Source organism: Mytilus edulis, chromosome 5 (genome assembly GCF_963676685.1).
Source record: "Mytilus edulis chromosome 5, xbMytEdul2.2, whole genome shotgun sequence".
Lineage (NCBI taxonomy): Eukaryota > Metazoa > Mollusca > Bivalvia > Mytilida > Mytilidae > Mytilus > Mytilus edulis.
Window position 1 is genome coordinate 42,743,144 of NC_092348.1, and position 18,890 is coordinate 42,762,033.

At 31.5% G+C, this 18,890-nt stretch overlaps 2 protein-coding genes across 5 annotated transcripts in view; both read right to left on the bottom strand.

Moving 5' to 3' along the window:
- Nucleotides 1–1,009, bottom strand: part of LOC139523721 (CD109 antigen-like) — a 39,118-nt gene extending 38,109 nt beyond the window's left edge. For 2 of the 3 annotated variants that reach the window (XR_011664675.1, XM_071317954.1), the window contains exon 1: nt 898–1,009. The gene's annotated coding sequence lies outside the window, so the exon portion shown is untranslated. Of the gene's footprint in view, nt 1–629; nt 785–897 lie in introns of those variants that run through there. The other variant, XM_071317956.1, reaches the window with a different exon arrangement.
- A 6,593-nt stretch (nt 1,010–7,602) lies between these two features.
- LOC139523723 (glutamic acid-rich protein-like) lies at nt 7,603–11,545 on the bottom strand. Of its 2 annotated transcripts, XM_071317957.1 has the most exons (6): nt 11,428–11,545; nt 10,627–10,790; nt 10,070–10,174; nt 9,571–9,650; nt 8,466–8,739; nt 7,603–8,085 (listed from the first exon to the last, which is right to left on the bottom strand). In XM_071317957.1, the coding sequence occupies exons 2-6, from the start codon at nt 10,781–10,783 to the stop codon at nt 7,676–7,678; spliced, it is 1,026 nt and encodes a 341-aa protein (XP_071174058.1). In that variant the 5' UTR covers nt 10,784–10,790; nt 11,428–11,545; the 3' UTR covers nt 7,603–7,675. The 2 variants fall into 2 exon arrangements, with proteins under 2 accessions (XP_071174058.1, XP_071174059.1); XM_071317958.1 differs by lacking the exon at nt 10,627–10,790 and having other exon boundaries at nt 11,428–11,529.
- Between the last annotated feature and the right edge of the window lie 7,345 nt (nt 11,546–18,890).

Below are 18,890 nucleotides of genomic sequence, written 5' to 3' on the forward strand. Positions count from 1 at the left end.
AATAATGAATACTTCAAATGTATTGAGACAATTATGTCGTAAAGAGAACTTTCAGGTATTTTAAAATAAAACAAATCAATGATGATTTTTGAATTGTACACACCACTATGACATTTTTTTCCAAAGTTAATGGTCATTTTTTCGAATTTCGGGACCTCTGGATTTCATGTTTTTAAGCCCGGGATTTCGGGATTTAGTGTTTTTAAGTCCGGGATTTCGGGATCAGAACCCCTCCTATCCCCCCTCACTATTGACATGAAAAGGGGTTATAGTATCGCACTAGGAAAAATTTTGAAGAAAAAATGCATTCGGTAAAAAGGTCAGCATACAACAATATCCTATCTTGCTAAAGATTAACCTTTTATAATGCTTTTGTACCTATAAAATTAACATATGATTGGCAATCATATAACTGCTCCTTTTTTAAATAGATTCACTTCAGCGAAACCCCCGAATTATTTGCATTCAATGCAAAAAAATCACCCCAATGAAATGTAACTATATAACCTGTTAAAACAGTTAATTTGTCAAAAACTACCAATTTGTGGTAAAATGAACTTCAGGAAGTGAACCGGAAGTGCCTTTTCTCAGGTGAAACTATCCTAATAACATTTATTTAAAACTATAACCCGTTCTTATCAAAACGATTCAAACTGAAATATTAAATAAAACACTTGTTTTCTTCGTTGCAACGATAATAATTACATGACACTGTTATTATTGTGACTAATTCTTCGGAAATGGCGGTCCAGTTATAAACATTTGAAACAACACACCTGTAAACACAGGTGAGCATGATGTCTACAGGTGTGATTGGAAGTTTTTCTCAACAATAACTTTCGTTGTTCTATACAATATATATTTTTAATTGAAAATGGTCTTAAAAAACGTACTCACCTGTAAAAGTTTTCTAGTTTTCGGTTACGAATACCTGAGTTGTGACTAAAAGGTCAAGGTAAAATGCAGCCTCGATTCTATTTTCCTTCGGAATTTCCAAGTCCAGTCAGAGTATGAGTACGCGGGAAATTTGAAATCCTATACTAGTCGAGTATGGCCTCCGTTTTATTTTGGCGACGTAATGATTTAGAAAATACATCAAATTTAATAGACAATAGAAAATAGACAATATTTATTAGCACAAACACATTTACATTAAATGGTTATGGCATACAAAATTAAGACAATAAAATGACAATAGTTATTAGAGTGACAGTGGTATTCACAGCGAAGAAAGACAAAAAACTATAAATATCGACAGTTTTAAGCACATTATATACTTTATGGTGATTTTTATAATGACTGGTATACTGCTATTTAAAAGTGCAGTCATATGCCTCACTGTTATAGCTGACTGCAATTTAATAAAATTGAAATTAAGATTTTATTAATATTTTGTATATAGGTATCCCTCAATGATGTATAGCGTGGACAGACTGAGAAGAAATAGTATTCATCCTCAATTTCTTGTCTGTTAGATAAATATGCATCTGTGATGAGCTTTCGTGTAACAGTTATATATTTAAACACCATGCTGAGCTGTGAATACATATGCTAAATAAAATTTACCTATTTAGAAAAATACTCATCTATTTAGTGTGACCTGTAGCTGGTCCAATCTTTTTCATTTTGACTCTGCTGGATGTCCGACTGGATGGTTGGTTTTTTTGGCAAACCTGACATCTGTCATATTTTATTTTTATAAAGTACACTGGAGAATTAAAGATATATACACACACCTAGGGATCATGATTATATTGACTAGCCCTAGTATTCATCAAGCTACTTTAAGATCCTAGGCAGGGACTTTCTATACTAAATTAAGTGTCTGTGTTATGAAAGGATTTAGGACGTTTTTAGAAATAATTAGAAATTGAAATAAAATAGATTTTATTTAAACAAAAATATAGGTTTATAGGTAATTAATATAGTTCGAAGTAAAAGATAATATAAATGTCAAATGATTCGTTGATATAGGAAAACAAAGTAAGAAGAAAACACATAAAGAAGATAGCGAATAACAAGCATTATCTTCATGTTAAGCAAAAATAGTACAAGTCAAGAACCTCATTAGTTATTTGGCACGCGTTTAGAAGGTTGCTAGGTCGACGGACAGATGTATGTCGCATTTATATTACATCCAAGGTTATAACCATATTCACAGAATGTGTAGATACTACAGCATCATGAATATTCAGTAATACATTTAGGCACACAAGATTGTATTAATAACCAATCAAAAAGTTTAGATACGAAGATTGACGTACACAAGATATTAATTAGAATTTAACAAATCTTTAATTATCAATTATTATAAAGATCAGAAATTGAAATTCTTCCAAAAATATTATTCTATTTAGTTTAAGAAATAAAAGTCCAAATGCTTTTCAAAAACAAATAAATATAATTTGCATATTATGAAGCAATAAATGTTTTGGCAACACATTCCAAGAAGCTCAATCTTGTCTGGGGAACAAGAATGTCGGGTAATGAGTAGTGACTATAAAAGCAAATATAAGTCTACTGCCTGTACATTACATTACATTACAATCCTTGTTCCAACCAGCAAATTGAGTTGTCTTATTTATTTCATTAAAAAGGTAAGTTATAATGTTACTTAAAGTAATTAAATGAAATAAATTAATTGCAAATTAATAGGAAATAATTCAATAAATATAATAAGTTTAATTCGAGCAATATTTGAAATAGAAATATATTTGTTATTGTCAAATGATAACCTTATTGTTAATCTGTATGATTTATGCACTGTAATATTTTACGATCAAAAAGAAAAGAAACATTACATTACATTACATTACATTACAATCCTTGTTCCAACCAGCAAATTGAGTTGTCTTATTTATTTCATTAAAAAGGGTAAGAAGGCGCGAGTCCCACCCTCGCTGCCAAGCCAGTCCACAACAACGACATGTAGTCCCAGATGTCCAGACATCATTCTACCTACAAGAACCGTAGGAGAACTGAGCAAACGAGAGGAGGCAAATCAACACCATGTCTTTTAATTTAGAAACCACCGAAGACAACCATAATACCATCTTAACAAGTGACCTCCCTGGGAATTTAACATTAACACAACAAAAACATCAGAAAATCCCGTCACAACAATTGACGGAGAAATTCCCGTCACAACATCTGTCCTAGGCTATAATTCATATAATTCGATCATTTCAACCATCTTCATGCATATATAGGTACGTGTCCTGTCCCCAAGTACCTATATTTTCACGGACTATCCTAGTTTAGTGACCCTGTTCTTAATGATAAGCCATTTCAATGATGGAGATATCAGGTATAGTAACTCACTGACTGTCCTCTGACTTCTTTTAAAAGTTACATTTTGAGTAACATTTAGATATCCTTTGGTGAGATGTATTTCATTGACGCATTAAGTCCGTTTTTCTAGTCTGCTTTGTATTAAGCAAGCTAAATAGTTAAGCATAGCAAACCCTAATGCCCACTGTGAGATCTAAGAATTTTCATCACTTGGTATTTCTTTTCAACTGTTTTCATAATAAAAAGTCCCTTTGAACACAATTACAAGATATGATTATAGTACCTAAATGAATTGAATGAGTTAAATGGAGTACTATTGACTAAAAAAAAAAAAATCGTCTCAGGTACATGATTTATTGTATAGTTTGCTATTAGATTCAAATAAGCGAGACTGAACTCTCAGATCTCAACTTTACAATGTATCTTTTTTGTGGTGAGATGTAAAGATACACTGTCACGTCCGGTCTGTGGTTTCTCTAGATGTTTTCTGCTTTGTTTCTAGCTGATGAGTTAATTAATCCCTTGTCAGCTGATTTTTCTGGTTTGTTCTTATGTTGTACAACAGTACTGCCACACCACTGTCCCTGTTTAGCGGAAGGGTTTGACAAACGGCATAGCCAGCAAATTATTTGAACCACGCCATATAATGTATGTGTCTGTCCCAAGTCAGGAGTCCTTAGTTCGGTGGTTGTCGATTGTTAATGCATGTCATACTAGTATTTGATTTTAATAGATGGTTGTCTCTTTGGCAATCATACCTCATCTTCTTTTTTTACAAATAGATAAGTCGATGACAATGTGATAACGCCATTGCAAAACACGAAAAATAAATAAAAGACAAACAAAATATACAAAACAAACAAACAAAAAAGGACTCAGAAACATGCACTTACTACAAAAAAAACGGGGGTAATCTAAAGCGGTATGTGATACCGGTATATGGACTATATGAATACCTGTCGTAAATTTTCCAGTCATTCATATTCTCAGCTTGATAAACGGAATAAAAAGTATATGGCAGTACTTTTAATACTGTTGTTTTAACAAGCAAACGTTTTCCTTGCAAACCACATACAGTGTTTGGAAGAATGATGAGGTGTTTTTTAAGCACTCATCATGGAGAGCCCAAAAATCAGAGAGTTGTCGAAAATTTCTGGAATTTAGAATGGAAAAAAGTATAAAACAGTGTCCAAGTAGTCTCAAATAAAAATAAAATTTAAAAAAAAAAAAACCCCAGAAAACATCATATTAATTTCCATTCAATTCAGTGGCAGATTTTGCATGATTTTGTAGTAATGTTTAGCACCAAAGAACACTCATAACCGATATACAATTATGGAGGGTCCGGGATTGGAACCCCTTTTTTCCCTCAGTTTTGAACCCCTCTCCCAAAATGATTGGATCTGAGCATGCACTCTTTGTATCTGGGCGTCAATTTAAGTGTGACTATAGATATTTCTTCTCGCTAACTGTGATTTTAGTGAAAATTGAAATATAAAAAAGAAGATGTGGTATGATTGCCAATGAGACAACTGTCAACAAGAGACCAAAATGACACATACATTAACAACTATAGGTCACCGTACGGCCTTCAACAATGAGCAAAGCCCATACCGCATGGTCAGCAATAAAAGGCCCCAATATGACAATGTAAAACAATTCAAACGAGAAAACAAAAAGATTTTTTTGAAAATTACACATGGTTTTTTTTATGAGGCACTGTTTTAATCAATTTATATAAGAACAGCTTATCTCTACAATGGAACCAACGATCGGCATATTTCTACCATTGCAGTTCAAATCGTCGGAATTTATTTTCCTCTAATGATTTGTATTCGAGTTCAAACTCGTCACGGGGACTCTAGTCCATAAAAAACTCAAAGCCACATTTCTTTTAAATAATTATAGTTCAATTTACTTTAACAAATTCCTTCATTCGATTTAGCATAGGCGAACGCAATTTGGACAATGTAACACACGCTGTTGACTCCAAGGTTAGATGTATATATCTTTATTCTCACAAACCAATTTACAAAGGTATAGAGATAATTATACATATTTCAATACAATTACATAAATAAATAATGTACGAAAGTAGATAGAGGCATTCACATTTGTTCACCAAGAAAAGTTCAATTTGTTATTGATCTCCTTAATAAGTTAACATAGTTCGTTCAGTTCTGTACATTTTTTTGAATTCATTACATGTAAGTCATAAAACTTCAATATGTTTGGTCTATTTCTATAGTAAAATGCAATACATTGTTTTCTACAGTTATCAAAAGCTGAACAATTAAAAATGTAATGGTATTCATCACCAATGGCATCTGAATTACACAATACACATTTTCTGTTTTCTCTTTCTATGTTTTGCCATCTTCCAGTTTCTATTGGAAATTTCATGTTCAAAGTTATAAATTAAAGAAATAAGGATATTTGCCTGTCATCCAAAATATTTAAATATTTCTCAAACTCCAAAGTATCTTTAAATAAACGATAATTTAATGCTTTTGGTGATTCCTGTAGGCTTGCTAGCCATTTTTGTTTGAATTAATCTATTAAATTCTGTTTGATGGTTACATGTAGCCATGTTTTATTTACAAAAAAAGATATTGTCCCATACATATGACAAGCCACACGTGTCTAAAATTGATTTGGCTTGTTTTAACCATAAAATATTTGTACCATATTTGGCAGTTGCTAAGTTATACAAAATAAAAGGCAATTTGTCAGGTTTTCCGGTTACCAACTTGGACCAATAGTTTATCATTCGTAACTTAATTGAAATATCTAAGGGATATCTTCCCAATTCACCATAAATCATAAAATCAGGAGTAGACTTTTTTACTCCAAGTAATATTTTACAAAATTTACAAGTTAACCCCTTGTAACATTTGATTTAAATGCTAATTGGTTTCAGAGTTATAAGCCAAATCTACATTTTACACCTATGTTCTATTTTTAGCTATGTCGGCCATTTTGGTTGGTTGGCCGGGTCACCGCACACATTTGTAAACTAGATAACCTAATGATGATTGTGGCAAAGTTTGGTTAAATTTGGTCCAGTAGTTTCAGATGAGCAGATTTTTGTAAAAGATTATAAATATTTACGAAAAATTGGTAAAAAATGACTGTTAAGGGAAATAACTCCTTAAGGGGTCAACTGACCATTTTGATGATGTTGACTTATTTGTAGATCTTACTTTGCTGAACATTATTGCTGTTTACAGTTTATCTCTATATATAAAAATTTTCAAGATAATAATCGAAAACGGACAAAATTTCCTTAAAATTACCAATTCAGGGGCAGCAACCCAACAACCCATTGTCCGATTCATCTGAAAATTTCAGGGCAGATAGATCTTCACTTAATAAACAATTTACCACGTGTCAGATTTGCTCTAAATGCTTTGGTTTCAGAGTTATAAGCCAAAATATACATTTTACCCCGATGTTCTATTTTTAGCCATGGCGGCCATCTTGGTTGGTTTGGCGGGTCACCGGACACAAGTTTTAAACTAGATACCCCAATGATGATTGTGGCCAAGTTTAGTAAATTTGGTCGAGTAGTTTCAGAGGAGAAGTTTTTGTAAAAGTTAACGACGACGAACGACGACATACGACGACGGACGAACGACGACATACGACGACGGACGCCAAGTGATGAGAAAAGCTCACTTGGCCCTTTGGGCCAGATGAGCTAAAAGCGGGTATGTATTTAGTTTTTAGTCTTAGTTAGTAAGTGCGAGTACTGTACTCTCTGATTGTACTTAGTATTTTTTTGTTGTTGGGATCTACAGCTAGCCGGCCAAGTCCACTCTGTGTTTTGTTAGATGTTTTTCTATTCGTATCCATCTGATGAGTTAAGCATTTTTCTACAGATTTTTATAGTTCATTCTTGTGTTTTACTATTACACCACTGTCCAAGGTTAGGGAGTGTTTGCGATCCCGCTTACATGTTTAACCTCGCCACATTCTGGTTGTAAGTGCCTGTCCCAAGTCAGGAGCCCTTTATTCAATGATTATCGTTTGTTGATGTGCTACATAGATATAGGAAGATGTGGTATGAGTGCCAATGAGACAACTCTCCATCAAATTCTCCACAATTTATAAAAGTAAACTATTATAGGTCAAGGTACGGTCTTCAACATATTTGTTTTTTGTTCATTTTTTGTACATCATAAGGCCGTTAGTTTTCTCGTTTAATTGCTTTACATAAAGTATGTCGGGGCCTTTTTTAGCTGACTATAATAAATAATAGATTGAAGGTAAATTAAAGTCTAAAAATAAAACAGGTTTTTCAAGGCTAAATAACAATGATTTTGACTTTTTATTAAGAAAATGATACGTAAAAAATATAAAAATAAATAACAACAGTTCATCATCATACATCTTTGCTTTTCTTCTCTTCTTTGATACACGATAAGGATCGGAAGAATCCACTGATTCTTGCAGCTAATCTGGTTTTCTTTATAGGATTGTTGGTACTGATATCAATGTCTTTTGCGTCTTTTTTGTCATTTTCTTTTCTTTCATCCTTTTCAATGACATCGCAGTTAGTTTTCCTTTCTTTAATCGTCCCTGCCTCTTTCTGTGTATTCTCTGAATCATTTTGTTTTCCCCCATCAACATTGATAGTTTGATCCTTGTTCATGTTTTCGTCTTCGTTTTTCTCTGTCTCCTCATTTGTTTTGACTATTTTCGAATCATTTTGTTTTTCCTTCGCAACATCAATAGCTTGGACTAGTTTCTTCTTTTCATCTTTTACTCTTTCTATCTCGATCTTCTTCATTTCTGTAAAGATAAACATAGATGTAGAATTTCAATGTTTTTAATTCAGTGCAATCTTCTACTTTTTGGCAGTGTTGATACGAAATTTGCGTGTCAACGTTTTACTCTCTTGTAACCGAAATTATCAAGATATACCTAATAAAATTGCAAAATGTAACACAAATTATTCCTGTTTTTTTAAGTGCTTGGAAATCTGAATTAACCAATTAATTTCTATCAATAATATCATAAAAATGTGAAATATGATAATTGAATAAGAAATTTGTTCACTTCTCTTATTGTTTGGCACGTGAATGTTGAAGTCAGAACGTCAATGGCAACCATCAATATTCGTTAAGGAAGTAAGGAAAAGACTGAAAAAGGTAGACATATTTATGAAATACCTTTTTCCAACATCCTTTGTGCTTTTTCACCCATCTTTTTCATCTGTACTTTCCTCTTTTCTTCCTTCTTCATTGTTGACTTGACATCTTTTGAGTATTTTTTATTACTCTTGTCGATTGCTTTATATTGTGCTTTAACATTCTGTTCTTCTTCTTTGGCTTTTTTCTCCAGTAATTTTTCTTCTTTCTTCATTTCTCTTTTCCTTTTCTTTTCGTCCTTCATCGTTTCTTTGTCATTAATTGATCTTTTAGATTCAGAATTCTGGACTGGATCCTATAATGATTATACAACATAAGTTAATTTGATATTGAAAACGTTGCAAACATTTTGATAACTCATTTAAGATAAATTTCAAAATACGGTTCAAAACGAAGAGCTTAGTAATATTTTTTTTATCAAAATGGCAAAAAAAAAAAGAAACAATTTGTTAATTTAATCAAGAATAATGACATACATAAAATTCAAATGACCCTTTAAAAATACCGTGATTTTCAATATAACCATCAGAAACCCACTAGCATACGAACACAAAGAAATCAATCTTAATTTGGCTTTATAAATGGAAGAACTTTAATTTCTACTATTTAGAAAATAATAAACTAGGCACGTCCACCTACCTGTTTAACCAAAGCAAATTCAGAAGGGTAGAGTATATTTCAAGATTACAATTTATTTACAGCTAATTTCCTAATGCATGTAGAGCAATACTTTGGTTAGCTTGCTTGCTTTTATTGAGTATTGTATAATTTAATATGGAATAACGTCCACTCCATTTAAATAAAGTATACGGATTTACTATGCTTATAAATATTGTTCAAGTTAAATATATCAATTTTAAATACAAAGCTTGAGTAAACATTTATACAAACAGAGCAAGCAAGCCAACCAAAGTTTTACTCTACAAGCATTAGGAAATTAGCTGTAAATAAAAAATGGGTTTTTGGGTCTTGCTGTCAGAGGTGAGTACATTGACCCATTGGCCATCAACTCACTGTGAATATTTAAACAGCAATGAAAACACTGTTCCACTTAGAATATAACATTGAATTCTTATCATCTTTAACCCCTACACCATACTAATGTCCCCTTAATTTTCTAGTGTACCTTATTGGCATGTCCGACGGCATTCTTCAATGGGTTATCTCCAATTCTATGCACGTGGATCGGCTTTGTTATAATCATTTCTAGAAAGAAAAAAATATTCACATTACTTGCTTTTTCTCTCGGCATTTTGTTTTATTAGTTCCAGCAGTTATAACAACGAACTTAAAGTTAAAAATGAAAACTTACATCTGAGATAATAGGAAAGCTTTTTTTCTTATTTTGATAGAATTGTCATATTCAGTGAAGAAAATTTGATAAACTTTCCCAAATAGAAACACTGACTAAGCGGTATGAGTTTTACTCATTATTAAAGGCCGTACTGTGACATACAGTTTTGAATTTTTATGTCATTTTGTCTCTTGTGGAAATTCGTCTCATTGGAAACCATATACCACATCTTCGTATTTTTTTCATAAGCAACCAGATACACTTTTTTTAGAGATACTCAACCAGCAAACGTTACAGCGATATATCGGCAAAAATATCAAAGAAAAATTACCCCGTCTTTGCTCTGTTGATATATCAACATCTATTTCTGATCTTTTTTCTTCTATATTCATACTTTCATCTTTTTCTGATCTCTTCTCTACCTTATTTTCTCTTTCTATTTTAAAATAAATCAAATAAATCTTCAAATGAGGAAAATATGCTATTTCATTTCATTTATGAATTATAATCAATTTTAAATGAAAAAATGAAGTTGGAAAAGAATTAATTGAACTGTTCATATGTTACGCTCTTGTTTGATTGTCGAATATAGATTTTTCGCGAATTTGAGAGACATATATTCGTGCTATTGTATACGACCTTTGTCTGCTATTGAAGGTCATATATTGACCTATAGATGACTGAAGGTGTTTCAATCATTGTGTAATTAATTTGAAACGAAAGAGAAAACTATCAAACGTAGACAAATACATGTACTACAGGAAACACTTAACAAAATTGAAGGAAAAAATGCAGGTTTTAATACAATGACAGACTCAAAAGGAATATATTTATTGGACAATTGACCGGCTTATCCACATTATATTAGAATCTGATACTATGACCTACTTATTTCCATTTTCCAGACTGCCCTCTTTGCCTCAGCGGCCTTCTTGTCTAGAATGTCTTCAAGCGAACACTCAAATTCAGCTGTACTTAATATGGCCTCACAAAAGCCAGACACAGAGAAGCGTTCCTTTTCTTTTTCTTGATTGGACATAGCCATTATAAACCTATTAATTGTTGAACCAACTGTTAGTTAATGTAACATAAAATTTCTATCATCCATTCCCTTTTTTTTTTTTTTTTAATTTTGAAATCTTCTGGATTATGCAATCTAGAATGTGTTTACTATTATAGATTATTCATAGTTCTACCTGAAAAATGTATATAAATTGAAGAGGATTTTTTAGGTTGGTTTAGATCATTGAAACGCCGGCTAATCCAATCGTTCACCGAAGTGATCGTTTCTGTCAGTTCTGGGTCTTTTCGGTTTTTGTTCTATAAATATTTTGTATTCTAAACTTTTTGCATGTAGTAATAACGCTATTACCAAAACACATTTGCTAATTTAGCGTTTGCAAGAAGCAATGTCAAAACCTGCATTACAAGTCCAACAGTGACAAAAAAATATAGTCAAAATAGTATTATATATATCATTTGTTGAGGCAATATGAATTCTTCCAATTCATCAAAATCTAATACGTTTTACGTTAAGTTAAGAACCAGTGAAACATATATTGTCTTTGCTTGATAAGAGATCATACTACAATTTCTTGAAAACAGGTTTCAAGTTTCAAACTTGTCTTTTGAATAAATAACTGGATGGAAAACACGTGACTTGAAATAAAGTGGAATAAGAGTACTCACCAGACTTATGTTTCGATTTTTCAAACTTTCAAAAAAGCTGAACAGGACCTCTAAAAATGAATCCCGCTTCAGTGTATTGCCGATACTTCAACAATAACGTTGACATTGGAGATATTTATGACGTCGAGGTATGACAGCAGCGCCGCCGCATAGTTTTCTCCGATTCTCTATAATAATAATAATAATAATAATAATAATAATAATAATAATAATAATAATAATAATAATAATAATAATAATAATAATAATAATAATAATAATAATAATAATAATAATAATAATAATAATAATAATAATAATAATAATAATAATAATAATAATAATAATAATAATAATAATAATAATAATAATAATAATAATAATAATAATAATAATAATAATCTTTATTTAGAGAGAGTAACTCATTTGGATTACACCAATTTTCAATAAGGCTCTCTTAATACAATAATAATTACATTACAAATAAACAATGCATCAATAATAATGGTAAATAAAGATTATGTACAATTTTAAAATACAATAAACAATTATGATATGGCATTACAGTAAAAATATGATGGTAATGTTAAAAGTACATAGATTTGTATTTATGTTTAAATTCGGATACTGTATTTGATTTTTTTTATTGAATTAGGAAGAGCATTCCACACTTTTGGTCCATTGTACGAGAAACTAGACTTATACAACTCTGTATTTGGTTTTGGAATAATAAAATTATCTGAGGATGAAAATCTCGTATTATATTTTTGGTTTGCAGAAGCTGATACAATAAGACTGGACATATATTCTGGAGCTAAGCCATGTTTTGCCTTATACATTAGTAATGATTTGTGATAAAGTATTCTTTGTGTGATTGGCACAATGTTACATTCGTGAAATAATTCTCTTGAAGGTTTGGTGTAATCATGTTCGTCTAAAATTATTCTTGCTGCCCTTTTTTGCAGTTTTAGTAAACTATCTAATAGAAAGTTATTACAGTTTCCCCATATTGAACAACAATAATCTAAGTGAGGTAAAACGTAAGCGTTATAGTACATTTGTCTAGCTTTATGATTTAAATATTTCTTTATCCTTTTTAGTAAAGCTAAAGAAGAGTTTACTTTTTTTATTATATAATCGATATGAGAAGACCAAGATAGAGATGCATCAATAAAAACACCTAGAACTTTTTCACATGTACTTTCTATAATTTGTTGTCCATTTAAAGCAAGATTAATGTTTTCATTTGATGTAGCGGAAAGCTTTTGTTTAGATCCAATGCATATAGCTTTCGTTTTAGATACATTTACAGCCATTTTATTGTCATCACACCAGCGAAAAATATCTTGTAAAACCGTATTAAGTTTTTGACTGATGCAACTTTTGTTTTGTCCAATGACTGATATGGTGCTATCATCAGCAAATAAATCGGTGTTATGATTAGGATTAGGCAAAGGAAGATCATTAATAAAAATTAAAAACAACACCGGTCCTAATACAGATCCTTGAGGTACACCCGTTTTTTGTTTTTGTACGTCTGATAATGTATTTGAAATAGATACTTTCTGATATCTGTCAGCCAAATATGATGTAAACCAACGTAATGAAGTATAAGATAATTTGTATTTGTTTAATTTTTGAATAAGCAGTTCATGATTGAGAAGATCAAAGGCTTTTGCTAGATCTAGAAATACTGCTCCAACAAGATCGCCATCATCAATGGCTTTAAGCCATTTATCTATTAAAGCTGTTAAAGCAGTTTGACAAGAATGGTTTGCACGAAAGCCTGACTGCATTCTATACAATAACTTGTATTTATTAAGATATTTTACTAAGTGTGTTTTCACATGTTTTTCAAGGATTTTAGAAATGAGTGGTAAAATTGCAATTGGTCTATAATTAAAAACATCCTGTTTTGAGCCTTTGTTCTTATAAACTGGTATGACTTTTGCCAGTTTAAATGAGGATAGAAAAATACATTTTTTGATACTCAAATTAAAAATATGACAAAGTGGTAGTGAAATAGCATGAGAAGACATCTTTAAAAATTTTGCACTTATGGTATCAAGGCCTGTTGCTTTTGATTCATCTAGTGCTTTTAGTTGTAAACACACAAAATCATAACTCATAAGTGGTATAGAAAAATACACGTCATCTGGTACATGACCCGATATAAAATCACCAAGTTTGTTAAAACAACTACTAGAATTGTTAATGTTTTGATCTATATTAAGATTATCTGTGATATTTGTGAAATAAGCATTAAAAACATCAGCAATGCCTTTTAGTTCTAAAATTTCCTTATTGTTACAATCACTTATGATTTTTATACTGGTATGATTGTCGGTACCGCTGACAGTATGTAGGTGCTTCCATAATTTACTGCTGTTGCTCTTTTTTTGTTCTATGATATTGGTATAATAATTTTGTTTAGAGTTTTCGATGAGATATTTGACTTTATTTCTCCAAAGTCTATAACTATACATATCTTTTTTCTTATGATAAAAATCACGTTTTTTCATGCTATCTAGAATTTCATCATTCATCCACTCATTTTGATACAAACGTTTTACTCTCTTTTTAATGAGTGGAGCATGATGATTTAATATTTTAGTAAAAATATTCAAAAAAGACAACAGTGCTTCTTCGGGGTCATCAATTTCTAATACACAATTAAATGAACACTGTGATATGTGATTGACAAAATCATTTTCATTAAAATGTTTAGTAGATCTGAACGTAATATATTCATGAATTTTCTTTTTCTGCGTGATGACGGCCAATAAGTTATAATGGATTTGTCAGGAATGTGTCAACAGTGTTTTATCATTTACTGTGTTAGAAGAATGTTGTTTATATGAAGAACAGCAATCAAGACACTTACGAAAATTTTGCAGTTTTGAGTTTTCCTTGGCCCAGGCGCGTAGCTCCCCATACGCTAACACGCAGTTGCGTGCACATCGATTCGGCATGCAAAAAACCTTGAAATGGCAAAATAAAAATTTATAGATTGTTAAAGGAAACACCTATGTTGTCACTTTTTTAATTGATGAAATATCATTGAATAACGGCATTTGGTTTCAAAATAAAAGTTTTATTGGAGATTATGACAAAATCGGACAGTAACTTGTATCATTTACAAGATTTGAATTTGTAATACTCAGTCTAAGACATGTAGTTTTTGGAGCACATTTTACAGTGTACGGTTCATCAGTTTGGAATTAGATGTACCAATCGGTATTATAATTATCAGAACCCTATAATATCGTTGAAATATGCCGAGGCGATGTGGTCGACAGACTACCAGAGCCAATCACCCTGCAAACACGCCAAAACAGTCTCATTATTTTTTGCGTTCATACACCATATGGTAAGGGAACTGGAGAGTGGATTCGCGTTTAGTATTATCAGAAAATCGCTTCTTTGCGCTGTATCTGCTTCATCGTGTTGTAAGAATTATAACAAACGAACAGCATTGTCTGAGACAGTACAAAACTGACCTGGCATGTAATTTTGACGAATTCAATTGGGAGGTCGCTCGATGCCGAACACGTACGCTGCATGGTTTATAACATCTCGCGAGTGCTACCATGGAGATCTATCAGTGTACTACGTATGTTGAAAACAAATGTACGATCAACAATGAACAACGACAGTTACTAGCATTTCTGCATATTCATCGGGATTTCAGTGTGAATATTAACAGTTAAAGTAATAGAGAAGTTTGTTTCTCCCTAGACCCGAAGAGCAGATTTTGGACAATTTTGAGTAAATTCTGTATCACAAATATGTGCTGTTTATGTATTACTCTATTCAGAAGATTTATTGATAGTTTTTCATTCATATTTTTTTTATAAGTGCTATCTACATAAAGCCCCTCTTTTAACCGTCCTATGACCGAAAACTGAAGAAAAAAATTCTGCATAAAAGGGTCCCAAACATCGTTTCTTTCTAGCTACGCCCCTGCTTGCTTTGCTATTGATAAAACCATTCGACATATGCATATGATACAAAATTTAATATGAACCCTCTCGATTATTGAATTATTCCTAAAACCCCAGACTTCACACCCATACAGAAGTATTGGTTTAACAATTTTATCAAATAGATCAAGTTGGCATTCAATTGACATATTATGTACTCTACCTTTTCGAATAATATCGTACATAGCATGTGTTGCTTTTTCACATTGCTTTTTTTTAGCTCTTGAAAAATTTCCTGACCTAGACAGTAATACACCAAGATAATTAAATTCACTCACAATATCTAGTTTTATATTATCATACTTAAAAACAATATTCTGCGGTAGTCTAATTTGTGAAAAAATTACAATCTTACTTTTTTCCACATTTACTCTAAGTTTCCATAACTCACAATATTCATATAAGAAGTCCAGTTGTCTTTGTAAAGCTATCTGAGATTCTGCCATTAAGACAGTATCGTCAGCATATAAAATGACAAACAATTTTAAATAAACATTTAACTCTATTTCTAACTCATCAGAGATAGTGCAAAAACCTTCTATATTATTATTCTGTAAAAACAATTCCAGATCGTTGAGATAAATGGAAAAAAGCAAAGGAGAGAGATTCTCTCCCTGCCTAACACCAATTGAACAAGAGAAAAATTCAGAAAGATCTGATCCAAAGTGAATACGTGATTTGATATTATTGTACATGTTGACAATAACGTTATACAAACTATAGACGACGGTTACGTTTGTTATTACCTCCCCTGAAACTGTTGGATATGCCCTTCATCGAATGTTTTATAAGTTTTGACCAGAGACCAGACCGCCAAACAGTATCGAATGCTTTCGAAAAGTCAAGGAAAGCACAACATAGTTTCTTCTTTTTCCTCTTTAGCAACTCAAATAATATGTGAATAACAAATATATTGTCTACTGTGGAATAACCTTTTCTGAAGCCAGCCTGGTTTTCATTTAATAATAAATAATCCTCGAAGAAAGAACTCAATCTAAAATTTATAACAGATGTGCAAAGTTTTCCCAGGCAGCTGAGTATAGTAATTGGTCTATAATTTTGGGGATCAGATTGGTCACCCTTGTTTTTATAAAAAGGTATGATATTTCACATAAGCCATATTTCAGGCAAAGTACCAGAATCAAAAATCATATTAAAAAGTTTCACATAAACGGTATAAAAAAGTGTGATGTGCTTTTTTTTAATAAATTCATTGATTATTAAATCATCGCCACTGGCCTTCTCGTATACACTTAATAATCTCATCTGCGGTAATTTCTGAATTCAAAACTTCATTTACACCTTGAATGTCATTCGGCTCAGTTATGACATCATTTGTATTCTCGGCGTTATTTAAATTTTTTAAAAAATCAAACAGTACATCTAATGCTATGTTAGGTTTATTTCTTTTCCCTCCCCTAGTTAAAATTTTCCAATATTCCTTCGGTTTTTTGTCCTCAGGTTTTTCATATGTTTTTGATTTTTTTTTCTATATTCCCTCATCGATTTATCCATCTGGCGTTTATATTCCCGTTCTTTCTTTTTCATTTCTTCCCTTTTTGCTTCTGATCTATTACTGTTATAATTTCTCTTTGCTCCCCTGTAAATCTTTCTCTTATTCCAACATTGCTTATCAAACCATGATTTGTTCCCCTTTTTGGCCATTTTTTCCCCTGTACGACTCCCTTGGCTAGCATCTATATGTACCTAGAACATTATCTGCAGCATCCAATAATATGCTGTTAATTTTTTCGACTACATCGTTAATTTTGCCTTAAGATAAAAGGTTACTGTCAACTGATTCTAATTCGGCAACCAAATCTGAAATTTTGTCCTTATCGATACATTCTACGAATTCATTCTTTTTCTCAACGTCCCATTTTTGTACCCGTTTTACTTCTCTTGCATTTTCCATGCTGTTCTCAGCAATATGCACATCTTCCTCAATACCATCTTCAAAATTTAAAGATAATATTAACGGAGAGTGGACATCTGAGAAAAGCTTGGAAAAGTCTTGAACATACATATTTACAACGAAACATAGACAATCATAAGTACAAATAAAATAATCAACAACACTGGCCTGACGGCAAGTAAATTTGCCTTCTTTGTCACCATTAACTCTACCATTAAGGATAATTATATTATTGTTTTTACACATTTCTAACAACATGTTACCATAAGAGTTTTAACTTGTATCCATACTACATCTAACTTTAGACATGTCATATAAAACTAGATTGTTTAAAATATCTACATTATCAGTATCAACAATATCATGCTGACTATGAACAATTTCAATATATTCTACATCTCGACTAGTTCTACTATTAAAATTACCATTTAAAGTATATACTTGTACTCTACAGAAAATTTCTAAAATTCTTTTTCTTATTCATTTAAAGCATCAGGAACCTTATATACAGAATTTTCTGGAGGGATATAAATATTTCCTATCATGACATCTTGGTCAGTTTTAAGTAAATCGGAAGAAATTTTCCACCAATATACTAAACTACTGAAATTTTCAACTGGCTTTACAAAATTTTCCAAGTGGGATTTATAGCCGAAAGCTATTCCCCCCGATTTAACTCTTGCTATATTTTTTCTATTTTTCGGATGAAAAGTAAATCCTGGAATATTTATCTTATCTAGATCATCTGTTTTAGTTTCAACAAGAGAAATAAAAACAAATTTTTGAACCATTTCTATAAATTCTGAGCACATTTGCCTTTTAAACGTACTTACCAATCACCACTTATTAAAACAGAGTTAACAGTACGTCAGTACTTTGAATACGGGTCAAAACTTCGACCGGGATTTTAACACTCTATGAAAGTAACCTATATAATAAAACAGATTTTTTCTTGCCTTAAAATAAAAATACCGTACACATTTTTGCAATAAAAATCTTTAACATGAAAATAAATAAGATTTGGTAGGATTATCAATAAGACAACTCTTCATCAGAGACCACATCATGTAGAAATTAGCAACTATAGTACATCGTTCAGACTTCTGCAATTAGCAAAATACATACAACACGACAAGCTTTCAAAGATCCCCAAATGACAAATGTGAAACAATGCAAACGAGAAAACGAACGACCAAAACAATTCTTTAAACTGAGCATTCTACTTATGGTATATTATCTTATGTAATGATGATATCAATGTAATCTTGATTTTACCGAATAATATATTGCTTAATTCTCCCTTGAAACATGGAGAGTGGTAGGGACGGTAAACTAGCATACTTCTAAATGTAGTCGTGGAAAGCCGTTTATCCGCTTGTAGCCTAGACTACCTTTAAATATTTTCTTCGTTGCAGATAATCTTTACTATTAGTCAACAATTCTTGCCAACAATTCTACATTGGAAGAAGTTTATTTGGTAATTAAAGTTTTCACGAATGGGGGTACATGAAAATTGTTTCAAAATGTAATGGTATAAGAAAGAACATGGCAAGTAAATATAGAAGATTTTTTTTTAAATATCTGTA